This window comes from Nomascus leucogenys, chromosome 19 (genome assembly GCF_006542625.1).
Source record: "Nomascus leucogenys isolate Asia chromosome 19, Asia_NLE_v1, whole genome shotgun sequence".
NCBI classification, from domain to species: Eukaryota; Metazoa; Chordata; class Mammalia; order Primates; family Hylobatidae; genus Nomascus; species Nomascus leucogenys.
Window position 1 is genome coordinate 70,339,251 of NC_044399.1, and position 12,339 is coordinate 70,351,589.

A 12,339-nucleotide genomic window follows, 5' to 3' on the forward strand; every position below is an offset into this window, starting at 1 on the left:
CTCCTTCGGGGCCTACACTTACCTGGGGCGAGCGGCGCCCCCAGCGCCCCCAGCAGCATCAGCAGAGCCCCTGGGGTCATAGCCTGGCGGCCTGCTCGGTGACTTCGCTCGGAGAGCCGCTGGGACCGCCAGCACAGGGGAAGTGACGAGGAGCCCGGGAATGTGCACCTGTTGCTGGGGGGCAGCCGCCAACCCACCCGCCCCGCCCCCGGGACTTGATCCTGCCTCGAGCAACTGCCAAGCCCGCCACCGACAGATGACAGACAGCACTTCGTTGTATAAATCGTGTTTAATTGAGAAAGCTGGAGTGGAGACCCGATCCCCTGGGAGCAGGGCCAGGAGTTGGGTGGAGCCTGAGCGGGCTTTGTATGGGTGAGGGGGCATCTACTCCTCTTGCAACGAGCCAGAAGTAGAACAGCCTAAGGAAACGCGACCTGCCTTGGAGCCCTAGTCCCTCCCTTAGGGCCCCCTCAGCCTACCCTATCCAAGTCTGAGGCTACGGAAGTCTCCCTCCTAGTTCACTAGCAGGTTCCCAGTCTTTTCCAGGCTGCCCCTAGCGCTCCACGTTTTTCTGAAAAAATCTAGACCGGCCCTTTTTGGGTACCTAAAACCCGGCTGAGGTTGTAAGCTGTAAGGTAAAGCAAGTTCTATCCAATTAGAAGCTGTTGGGGCGTATGAGGTCTGGAGTGCAAGAGGCCTTCACCCTCCTCGGCCTGACCTGTAGGGGAGAAGGGTGAGACTTATTGCTGAATTGGGGTCTCCTCACTGGGAGGGTCAAGGCTGTATCCATTTGTCCTTTTTATTCAGGACATATTACTCTAAGGACCTCAGCTTTAAAGGGGACCTGGAAGGAATTCCTGCTGAGGTAGCTAAGTATTCATGTCCACGCAACACAGATGCAGGTTCAATCATGCCATAATTTTGGCCCCTCCCCCATCCCAGCTTCCCTACTATGAGCCAGGGATCCTTCCAAAATTCCTCTGCCCTTCTCCAGACTCTGTCTCCCTGGCACGACCTCAGCTGGGTTGAAGGAGCTAGAAACTACATGTAAAAATAAGCTTAGCATTCTACATGGAAGAATCATATTTTTAGAGAATTATCTAGGAAAAACAAGAAATGGCTCTTGATTCATCCAGAACTGTTTTTATGAATCATAGCTGGGTCTTTTCCAGAACTCATCCGTAATAGGTATCACTCAAGAAGGTGGGAGGGTGGGGCTAGAACTTACTTAGAGCAATAATATGGCCATACATGCCCCAGCTCCATCCTGTGTAAAAGGGCTGAGAGTCATGATCTATGTCCTAGAGCTAGGATTTAGGGGGAAGTATGGCTCCATAAAGCTCTAGAATTGGTTGTCTCTGGGATAAGAAGGTTAAACCTGTGGTCATCTGAGACTGGTTCCAGTTCAGGCCAAAGCCAGCAGCTAGACAAGGCTCAAATCTAGCCTCTTTCTACCTGGAAACCAGGGGTCCATCTGAGTCACAGACAGAAGCCTGATGGATCCAGAGCAAAGGCTGGCAGCATGCCTGGGTTCCAGCACACAGCCCTAGTGCAGAAATGGCCCTGGCTAGGGTGTCCAGTGTTCCAGAATGTGTCCAGACCAAGGTAGAAGGTAGAGTAGGGAAAGAAGGACACAGGAATCCTGAGCTCCAGTGAATCTAGAAACGGCTCAGTGGCAATGAAAAGGGGCACAGGACTCCAGGAACTGGATGAGCTGGGGTGGGAAGTGTTTATGCCCTGGCTGTCCATGTGGGAACTCCCAGCGCCATCTCAGGAAAAGGCATGGGGTTGTGTGAGTGTGGAAAGAAAGAAGTGATCAGCCAGGACCATCTTCAGACATCCCCCTCTCTGACTCCCTCCTAGGCCCAAGGATCTAAGGGTCTCAGCAGCCTCGGAAGTCACAGCCAGCCCCTGAGCTCCCTCAGAGTAGAGCACCCGGTGGGACCTGGCTGCTCAGGGCATGTGTGTGGCAGCAGGGGTGACAGCAGGACTGGGAGACAGGTTGTGGTGGTGGCTGGCTCACTGGGAGTGCAGGGAACCTCCAGTCCAGGGACTACATTTCAAGGGGCAGGGGGACTGGAAGGGGAGGCCTCGGGGACACTGTGGAGAGAAGGCTCCCGGTACATGGCCACTGTGAAGGGGAGAAAGAGAGGAGCAGGGAAGGAGAGTTAGGCACAGAGGGACCCAGGCAAAACCAGTACTCCGAAAGGGCTCCCATCCCGTACATTCACCCTCCCAGAACCCCAACACCACAGGAAGACAGCACCCAAACCCCCAAAGGGCAAAGCCTTCCTGGCTTGATCTGTCATAAAGGGTCCTCTTATCACTTGTAGCCTGAGCTGTCTGCCCCTAAATGTCCATATCAAGGTCAATACCCTCTCTTGTGGTCCACATTTTTTTGAGTCTATACCCACCCTCCAGGAGCTTGGGCAGAAAGTGGGCAGCTGCCTTGGTCTTCTTAACTCGGTTTCCCTTCATGACCTGGCCCTCCTTGTCCAGGCCGAGGTACCAGGCCCGGCCAGAACGACGCTGGCGGTAGAGAGCAGAGGCGTACAGGACGTAGTAATTCTCAAAGACACACTCCTTAAAGCGACACTCAGCTGTGAAATGTGGCTAACGAGACAAAGACCCAGAAAGGCACACAAAGTCAGAGAGATAAAAAGACACATCACTGGGCAGAAAGGAGCTCGTGGAAAGCACAAATCCGTACGTTTTTTGGGGGAGGGGGAGGACAACTTCTGAGTCCATGTAGGACCTGGGAGCAAAGGGAGGACAAGGAAGAGGGCTGAGGGCTAAGAACTAGGCTCTGGGCCAAGCACGGTGGCTCATGCCTATAATCCCAACACTTTGGGAGGCTGAGGCCGGTGGATCACCTGAGGTCAGGAGTTCGAGACCAGCCTGGCCAACATAGCAAGACCCTGTCACTATTAAAAAAAAGAAAGAACTAGACTTTTAGGGGTCTTGGAATAATATTCCTTCTCTCCACTGTACTCCCAATCTCTCACTATCCTCTATCCTGGATGACTCTAGGGAAGTGAGTAATGACAAAATCTGGAGGAGGTGGGATGAGAAGTAGGGGCCCTAAAAGGCAGAAAGAGTTGGACGTTCAAAGAACCTGGGGCTGTGTTGGGGGTGTGCAAGGAGTGGGGATTGGAGAGACCCTAGAGGAGCTGGTCTGGAACCGGCAGCGATGACAGGCCATCAGCAAAAGCTGGAGGGAGGAGTCCCGGGCAAAATGTCTGTAGTTGAGGAAGGCTGTCATTCCTTCAAGGGACAAATTGAGGAAGGGGAGTCCCCAGTATTTCCCGGCCACTCAGCCTCATTGTCTCACCGAACTGTAGAGCAGTCCCTCAGCATTCATGGCCATGTAGTGACCCAGCTTGGCGCTCTGGATGGTGACCACACGGAGGCCCACAGGGATCAGGTTGAAGTGGGCTGCGGGTGGAGAGAGGGAGCATCAATACCCAGGCTTCTGACCCTCACCTGAGCTCCCCTCATCCCAGCTCCGCTTTTTCCCTTAGAGGTCAGGAAGACGGACCAATGGCAACAGAAGCTGAAAAGGGAATAGGATTGTCATCTCCTGTCCCCATTCGCCCCCTTCCCACCCAGCAGCCAGCTTCCCCTCTCACTGAAGGAGCTGGTATCCTCTGGGGTGCCCTGGATGCTTCCGTCGGGATTCACCTGGAGGTAGAAACCCTGGCGGCAGAACAGTTTGGTGACGATGCCTTTGAGCTGAGGCTCTGGAGAGAGAGACATTCATCTTTGAAAATGACATTTCTGTTCCCAGAAACATTCCTACACTTGGCAGGATCAGAGGGAAGAAAGGAGAATGAAAGGAAGGAAGAGGGTCCCAGGGCCCCAGCTCTCTTACCCTCCAAGCACGCTCTCTTCCCACCTCTATTTCACTCCTGGGAAAGCTGGTGTGGGTCCCTTCTGTTTCCTATAACCAGGAGCTTTCAGTGTAATTTATTGAAATTTATTAAAATGGCTTAATTCCTACCCTACAGCTCAACCAGAAGGGGAGAGGAGTGGGGGAGGAGGGAGGGGAGAGATATATCAAAAGGCAGGAACAGAGAGAGACCAGCAGGGGTACTGAAGGGGCAGCGTGTTTGCGAAGGTGGGGGACCTTGGCAGCAGCAAATTGACCACAGGGTAGGGGCTCTCCCTCAGGAGTGGGGGTGGGACTGGGCCTGACGCTGACTCAGCACCTGCTGCGGCTGCCGCTAGCTTGGCGAGAGCCTTGCCTTGGCCCAGCGCCGGCCTGTCTGACACTGACCCATCTGTCTGTCTGTCTGTCTGTCTGTGGCTCGCGGCGGCCCAGTTTTCCCTGAGGCTCAGCCTCTCCCCTTCGGCCAGGTAACCCGCCTGGGGTAAGGGAGACCTTACCAAGGATATGGGGGGTGGGAGCTGAGGAGATGGAGAGGCAGGCTGAGTCACGTGGGGGCCCGGTCCCACTCAGAGGGTGGGCTGCGGATTGTACCACTACGGGCAGCCGGTGGCGCGGGGAGGAGGGCGCGAGGGGGCTACCCTTAGAGGAGCTGGGAGCGGGCGGGAGCAAAGCCAGAGGGACTCCCTGACTGTCGTACATGGACGGGGACCACACTCTAACTCTCATAACTCTCCTCCCCTACGCTTGCTCTCTGCCGACTTCCCTGTCCCCCCTTGTAGGTGGTACGACCCCCAAGAGTCGGCGCCCATCTCCAGCCGTGAGCTGTGTCTGAGTTCCTCCCAGCGTAGGGTCCCCTGAGCCTACGGGACCCGATTTCGGAGTGGCGCGGGGATTATGGGAGGGGGTGCCCAGCTCCGTTCTTGAAGCGCAGGTCACAGGAGGAGGGCGCATAGAGGGCTGGCTGGCGAGGTAGCTGCAAGGACACCCGAGGGAGAGCTGGGGAGATTGGCTCGGAGCCAGGAGAGCTCGACCAGGAGGAACCGAGCCCAGGCGTGGAGGAGCGGGAGAACCGGGGCGGGCGGGGACTGGGGGGCCGTGCAGCTGGAGCTGCAGAAATCCTTGGGGTGACCCAGGCATCTGGAAACCCCCAGGCCCCTCCGCTCCAGATTGAAAGAATCGCGAGAACCGGCACGTAGGCGGAGGACGATGGGGGTGGGGACTGCTGTGTTGGGAAGGGGGGACGAGCAGGAACTGCGAGGCTTTCGGGGCGCCAGACTTAGCCCCTCAAGCCTTCCCCTTGACCTCGAAAATAAGGAGACTCCGGTTTATGGACAAAAGAGAAGGGAAACTGAGGCACAGTCTGGCAGGGACTTTGTCGTCCTGGCCCACCCCCTTCCACTTTCGGGGAGCCCCTCAGCCGGGCCCTATTCTTCAGAGTCCCTGGCCTCAATCTCCCAGGCAGAGAAACCTCTGGCCGGGAGACCCCGCCCCAGCCGCACTCACCCGGGCCGCGGTCCGGCCGCGCGGGTCGCCCCCCGCACAGTCGCACCTTGGACAGCAGGATGAGGAGCTGCTTCTGGCAAAGGGACTTGGTGCCGCGGGGACACACGCGCCGCTGCGACGACACTGGCCGGCTGCCCCCGGGCTCGCGGACCTCCCGCTTCTGCCGGATCAGGCTACTGGCCAGCGCCGCCATGGCGCCCCGGGAGGAGACACCCCCAAACCGGCCGGCGCCCGGAGCGCGCTGGGCTCCCCCAGAGGAGCCCGCTCACTAGGGCATGCTCTTGACGCTCAGGCCCCGACTCGCTGCCCCACCCACAGGACCTGAGGATAAGCCCCAGAACCCCCCACACGTACCCCCCTCCACAGCAGCCAGTTACCACCCGTGGGCCCAGTGCTGGCTCCACCAGATCCAGCAGCCTATGTACTCCTCCGTGGATCCCACCCTCGAGTTTTGCCTCCTATTGAAAACGTCCCCTTTCCCTCCTCTCCAGTGTCTGTCCCCACTTCGCCTATCCCAAAGCCAAGACCCCCTAAATTTCCAAGACGTGGTTGAAATATCTCCAGGCACCTTTCCACTGTATTTTGGGACGCACTCCTGCCAAATCCACTCTTGTAATCTACAGGGTGTGGGACTTTAGCTTTGGGGATATTCGCTCATCCCACCCCTACTGGGGCACTGCCAGTGTCAGGAAGGAACCCAACCTTGGTGTTTTTTCCTTTGCTACACTCTAAATGGAGGGGATCCCCCACTTTTTTCACTGAAATCCCCCCAAAATATGTCTCAGAATATCCAGGTTGCCCAGGTTCAGTATGACAGGGCTCCCAGACCCTCTGGCTGGATAATACCTTTTTCACCAAGTCACCCCCATGTCTAGTAGCGTAGTATTCTAGCGGCCAAGACCCTTTCTTCACCTTCACACCCTCCGCTCCTTTTGAAGTCACCTCCAAATCCACCCTTCCTAGTGGATACACCAGGTAGTTGTCTGGAGGGCCTTCCGCCACCTCAAAATGAGGAGCATCCGTGTTTGTTTTTGTTTTTTTCTCCCCTGGCTGCCCCTTAAATTTTCTTGGGGACAGCTGGTGCTGTTTAGATCCCACGCCCTCCAATCTAACCAGCCCTCCAAGAGAGGAGTGCACCCACGTTGTCACCAGTACCCAAATGTGAACAGGCCCCCTTACAAGTCAGAGCGGATCACAGCTTCCTGCGACAGGGCTTCCTCGTCCTCCCCGGGATTGCCTATAGCACCCCCCTTCCTTTCCCCGACGCCCCTCAACCTGTCCTGTCCTGTTGATCCGGTGACGGGTGGCGCTGGCTTCGGCTCCAGGCTCCTCCCTCCCTGTCCCCCGCAAATAGAGCTTCCCCCCACGCCCGACTAGGCGTCCCGGACCCTCGGGAAGGAGTGAGGATGTCTCTGCAGAGCTCCCTGGTCCGGCGAAGTCAGAGCACTGGGCCGGTGGCTGGACCAGGCAGAGCGGCGGCAGCGGCGGCAGCGGCAGCGGCTATGGAAAGCTGAGGCGGCGGCGGCGGCGGCGGCGACAGCAGTTCCCCCTCCTCGGAGAGCCGGCCCGGGGGCGGGGCAGGGGGCGGAGACGCTGGGAAATAGGAGGGTGAAGCCGGGCAGGAGGAACCCCGGGGTTCCTTGGAGGTAGAGAGTGCGGACTGTGTCTTACAAGCAGGCAAAGCCGAGGCAAGGCCGCACGTCTCAGCCTTCAGAGGAGGAGAGACAAGAAGGCCTCCTGAACGCACTCCTGGATAGGAGGGAGAGGTTGGGCCTAAGGGAGGGAATGGCGGACGCTGGGAGAATGGAGAGAGACCCTACTGGCCGGGATGTTAGTGAGGACAGAACCGCACGAGGAAAGTGGGGGAAGAACTGGAGAGATGGAGGAGGGGTGGTGGTGAGATCCAGCCTCGGGCAAAATCCGGCCTCCTTCATATCTCTGCCTTTGTGTGAGCCAAATTGATCAGACCCTGGTCTCCATAACTCCTTTTCGCGTTTGGTCAGCAAATATGTTTCTCCCATTTCTATTGGCCCTTAAGAGAAATGACCAAAAGAACTGGGGACAGACGGTTTCTAGAAGCTGCCCCTGGAAGAAGTGCTGGCCACAGATGTGGAGAATAGCGAGGTTGGAATGGGGCAACCTGTGCGGGGGGCAGGCGGGTGGGCGTAGAGGAGGAACCAACAGGGAGGCCTTCCAGAAGGGGGGCTTCAGGCCCAGGGCACACAGTCAGTCCCCCAGGCGAGGGGCGAGCAGGGCCCCCCACGTCCCGCTCCCCCACGGAGGCACTTTCCACTGGTAGGAACAGCGTCTTTAATGGGCCCCGCCCCCCACGCCCGCCAAACCGCCCCCCTTGCGGGCCACTTTGGCCTCCTCCACCGCGGCACGGAGGGCCCGGGCAGGGTCCCCGCGGAGCCGGGCCAATTCTCCCAGCAGCGCAGCGGAGTCGTCCCCCGTACGGAGCTGTCGGCCGTTCAGAAAATAGTGAGGCAACGTCCCGGCCTCGAGCACTCGGCCCAGCTCGTCTAGCAGCCCGAGGCAGCAGGCGCCCGCATTTTCCGGCCGCGCCAGATAGAGCGCAGGCAGCCGCTCGCACGCCCAATACAGCAGCGTCCGCAGGAGGTAGGGCGCCGCCGCCCGGGTCCCGGCCACCAGCGGGCGCAGTAGCGCCTGGGCCGCCGCGTGCGCCTGCAGCAGCGGCGCTGGTATGCGCGCTTTGAGCGCCAGCTCCTGGCGGGCGAAACAGAGCTGCCAGGCGGAGGCGCACGGCCGCTCGGTGCCGCCACCGGGCACCAGGTAGAAGGAAGCCGACTCAGAGGCCAGCGGACCAGCCCACGAGTGGCTCCGAGCCCCCTCGGGCCAGCCCGCCACGGACACCACTGGGATCAGGTCAAAGAGCAGGAGGCGGCGAGGGGGCTCAGGGGTAGCCAGGAGGACTGTGGTGAAACCCGCGTGGCGAGCTGCGTGCACCAGACGCGGAGCACCCGGGACAGGGATCAGAGACTCGGCGACCGCCGCCAGCGTAGCAAAGAACCAGGCAGCGACCTGGGCGGAACATAATGTGGGCCACGCTTCCCGAGCCTCCGACGGCTTTGGGACTGGGCTTTCGACAGCTGCCTTGGTGACGTCACTACTCATTGTTTTCAAAGGTGCGGTAGAGCCAAGGTCGACGACGTCATGCTGAGGCGACTCGGACGCTGAAACGTCACTAGGTGATTTTTCCAAAGACACTGGCGCCTCGTGCTCAGTGACGTAGCTGTGCGGCTGGTCTACAGAGCTTTGCCAGTCCTTGGAACTTTCTTCGCTCTCCTTTCGGTGGATCGAATCACGTGCTCCTGGGACTGGGGGTCCTAAGCAATCCTGCCACATCTCCCGGATGAGGGTTCCGCACACCATCTCTGGGAGGCAGACCTGTGCGTAACAGGATTCCAGGTCCAGTTGCAGTTCAGTGCCGTCCAGTGAAAACATGGGCACTAGGAGTGTGAAGCCGGCATCGTAGTGAGGTCCCCGGGCGTAGGGACCCAGGGGTGCATGCCCCAGATCCAGGGAGCCCTCGCGAATCCCACCACGAAGCAGCAAGAGCTCTGCCTGGGGAGGAAAGCGAGGGTCCCGGCGGTGAACTAGACCTAAAAAAAGGGAACGGATCGTGGAGGGCGTCGCCCGAAGCCGGGGCAGGGGCGGGAGCGTGGTGAGGCTCAGAGCTGTGAGTTCCCAAAGGCAAGTAGGGTTACTTACCAAGCAAAGAGAAGACAAAGTCCTTGGCCCGGAGGAGATCGGCTCCCGGCTTGGGCCCGTCACTCCAGCTCTCCTGCACACCCAGCTCCTGGATCAGCTGGGTCAATTCCTGCAGCTGCGCCCCGGAGCAGAAGTCGATGTCCGTGAGCGGCCGAGCTGGGGCCGGGGGCGGCGGGCCCCACCAGGGGGCACTCCCCCAGACCGCAGAAGCCATGCGGTTCTATCGCTTTGGGCTACGGAAAACACGGAAGGGAGGTGGCTTTGCTGCCCCAAAGTCGTCCCCGTTCTTCCCTCTTTCTGAGGCCGAGCGAGTGCCCCAGACACAAGCTACAAATGGGTCTGTAGATGATAGGTTCTGAATTTAGTCCTCAAAATGAACAAATAAATACCTCTTCTATCCTGGCCCTTTTCTCATATGCAGTTCCCCGCCCCCATGAACTGGTTTACCGGACTCAGCAGGTAAAAAGTAACTGTTGGCTCCTCCTACGGAATGCAGTAGCCAGCCTCCGCCGCCGCCCCTTGTCTACCTCCCTTTACCTCTCTTTTGGAAGAGGCTTATTGGTCTGCGGCTTCCCCCTTATGGGAAGCAGTAAGGGTGGGGAGGAGAAATAGATTCAACAGGTTACTTCTTCCTGATGCCCATGTGGCCACGCCCCTACATTTTAGGCCACGCCCCTTTCTGGAGGCTGTCGAGGTGGTTTCTGCCGGGTAGGGTCGCCAGTCAGAGCTCGATCACTCCTTTGGCCCCGCTGAGATCCCGCGTTATCCTGGGAGTTGTAGTTTCCCGCTCTATTAGGGCGTAGGAGCCACGCCCCCACATCCTTTCCTGTTCCGCTGAAGTAGTGCCTGATGGAAGTTGTAGTTCCTCTGGAGATAGATTATTCTGTCTCTTTTCACGCCCATATCAACCCCACTCAAACATTCCTTGGGGTTTGAGAGGGGTAATAGAATGGCCCTGAGTCGCAAAAAAATAATGAGGGATGGGCCGGGAGCGGTGGCTCACGCCTGTAACCGCAGCACTTTGGGAGACTGAGGTGGGTGAATCACCTGACGTCAGGAGTTCAAGGCCAGCCTGGCCAACATGGCGAAACCCTGTCTCTACTAAAAATACAAAAATTAGCCGGGCGTGGTGGCGGACGCCTGTAATCCCAGCTACTTAGGAGGCAAGGCAGGAGAATCACTTGAACCCAGGAGGCAGAGGGTGCAGTGAGCTGAGATCGTGCCATTGCACTCCAGGCCTGGGCAATAAGAGCGAAACTCCATTTCAAAAAAAAAAAGTAATAAGGGACACACCCTAGGGCCTGGGGAGAGATAGGGACCCCTGCATCCCTGTGTGATACAGGAGCCCTGGTCACTTAGATCTACTAGGGTTCTTCCATGCAAGTATAACTTCCACATTTTGGGGATGAGGAGAGTACCGCCTAGAAAGGTTACACAGCTGAGCCAGGGAGGTGCTGGAAAGGGGTTCCCTGACTGGGTGGTGTTGGGGGGGGTGCATCTTGGAATCCCAAAGGTGGTAGTGTTAGGCAGGAGCACACAGATGGTGACCCAGAAATGGACGTTTGACTCGTAGGAGAGACATACATGTTAGTGATGCCCACCTCAGGTCCCTGCTACCTGATTCATGGCAGGGAAAACACTTTGGGATCTCAAAGTTTTGTTTTGTTTTGTTTTGTTTTTGAGACAGAGTCTCGCACTGTCACCCAGACTGGAGTGCTGTGGCGCGATCTCCACTCACTGCAACCTCCACCTCCTGCGTTCAAGCAATTCTCCTGCCTCAGCCTCCCGAGAAGCTGGGATTACAGGCGCCTGCCACCACACTCGGCTAATTTTTTGTAGTTTTAGTAGAGACGGGGTTTCACCATGTTGGCCAGGCTGGTGTCGAACTCCCGACCTCAGGTGATCCTCCCACCTCGGCCTCCCAAAGTGTTGGGATTACAGGCATGAGCCACTGTGCCTGGCTTGGGCCACGACTTCTTACATTCCTTCTGCCCTTGGTCTGTCTCCAGGACGGGATAGGCCTAAGTCCATGGATAAGATAATTAAGGAGGGACATCTAGGAAAAATTAGAGGCATGTAAAAGAAGAGACTCCCCAGCTGTAGAGATCAATTTGGGAAGCCCAGGACTCAGGGGTTCCTAGTCACTGACAGAGAGATTTTCTCCTTCAGCAACCAGAGCTGGGGTCCCTGGGAGAACCGAGAGCACCAAAGCAGCCCAGAACTGCGCAAGTACGTTCCCATACACACACATCTGGCTGTGACCCAAGAGGCCAGATCAGGAGAATTGGAGACTGGGCTCTTTCTCACAGTCTGGAGTAACCAGGCATCAGACATCCCTGCATCTCACCTCCTCCCCAGAGGGTGGCTTCTGAGGCACTCTAAAAAGAACTAAGTTCTCTGGACTCTGGAAGCTTTGAAGATGTTAAGAATGGGTGACAAGGAATAGTTCCTCTAAACTCTAAAGCATGGCTCTCCAATATAATTTTCTGTGACGATAGCAATGTCCTGAGTTGGTACTGTCTGATACAGTAGCCACCAGCCACCTGTGGCTGTTGAGCACTTGAAATGTAGATAATGTGGCCAGGCGCCCTGGCTCATGCCTGTAATCCCAACACTTTGGGAGGCCAAGGCGGGTGGATCACTTGAGGTCAGGAGTTCGAGACTAGCCTGGCTAACATGGTGAAACTCCAACTCTACTAAAAATACAAAAATTAGCTGGGCTTGGTGGTCCACGCATGTAATCCCAGCTACTCAGGAGGCTGAGGCAGGAGAATCGCTTGCTTGAAAATGGGAGGCAGAGGTTGCAGTGAGTCAAGATCGCGCCATTGCACTCCAGCCTGGGTGACAGAGCAAGACTCTGTCTCAAAAAAAAGAAAAAGAAAAAAAGAAAAAAAAGAAAATGTAAATTAAAATTAAACAAAATTTAAAATTATGTTCTGCAGTAACATCTACTCTTTTTTTCTTTTCTTTTTTTTTTTTTTTGGAGACAGAGTCTTGCTGTGTCACCCAGGCTGGAGTGCAATGGTGCGATCTCGGCTCACCACAACTTCCGCCTCCCAGGTTCAAGTGATTCTCCCTGCCCCAGCCTCCCGAATAGCTGGGACTACATGCGTGCACCACCATGCCTGGCTAATTTTTGTATTTTTAATAGGGACGGGGTTTCACCATGTTGGCCAGGCTGGTCTCGAACTCCTGACCGTGTGATCCGCCCACCT

At 57.1% G+C, this 12,339-nt stretch overlaps 2 protein-coding genes across 3 annotated transcripts; both read right to left on the bottom strand.

Moving 5' to 3' along the window:
• Positions 1-270: 270 nt before the first annotated feature.
• FGF11 (fibroblast growth factor 11) lies at positions 271-6,751 on the bottom strand. The gene is made up of 5 exons (XM_003274615.3): positions 5,393-6,751; positions 3,630-3,740; positions 3,332-3,435; positions 2,415-2,613; positions 271-2,131 (listed from the first exon to the last, which is right to left on the bottom strand). Exons 1-5 carry the CDS (start codon positions 5,583-5,585, stop codon positions 2,061-2,063), a joined length of 678 nt encoding a protein of 225 aa, XP_003274663.2. The 5' UTR covers positions 5,586-6,751; the 3' UTR covers positions 271-2,060.
• Positions 6,752-7,528: 777 nt separating this feature from the next.
• On the bottom strand, positions 7,529-9,775 carry TMEM102 (transmembrane protein 102). 2 transcript variants are annotated; one of them, XM_030800771.1, is made up of 3 exons: positions 9,514-9,775; positions 9,125-9,357; positions 7,529-9,015 (listed from the first exon to the last, which is right to left on the bottom strand). In XM_030800771.1, exons 2-3 carry the CDS (start codon positions 9,336-9,338, stop codon positions 7,703-7,705), a joined length of 1,527 nt encoding a protein of 508 aa, XP_030656631.1. In that variant the 5' UTR covers positions 9,339-9,357; positions 9,514-9,775; the 3' UTR covers positions 7,529-7,702. The 2 variants fall into 2 exon arrangements, with proteins under 2 accessions (XP_030656631.1, XP_003274664.3); XM_003274616.4 differs by having other exon boundaries at positions 7,686-9,015; positions 9,125-9,737.
• Between the last annotated feature and the right edge of the window lie 2,564 nt (positions 9,776-12,339).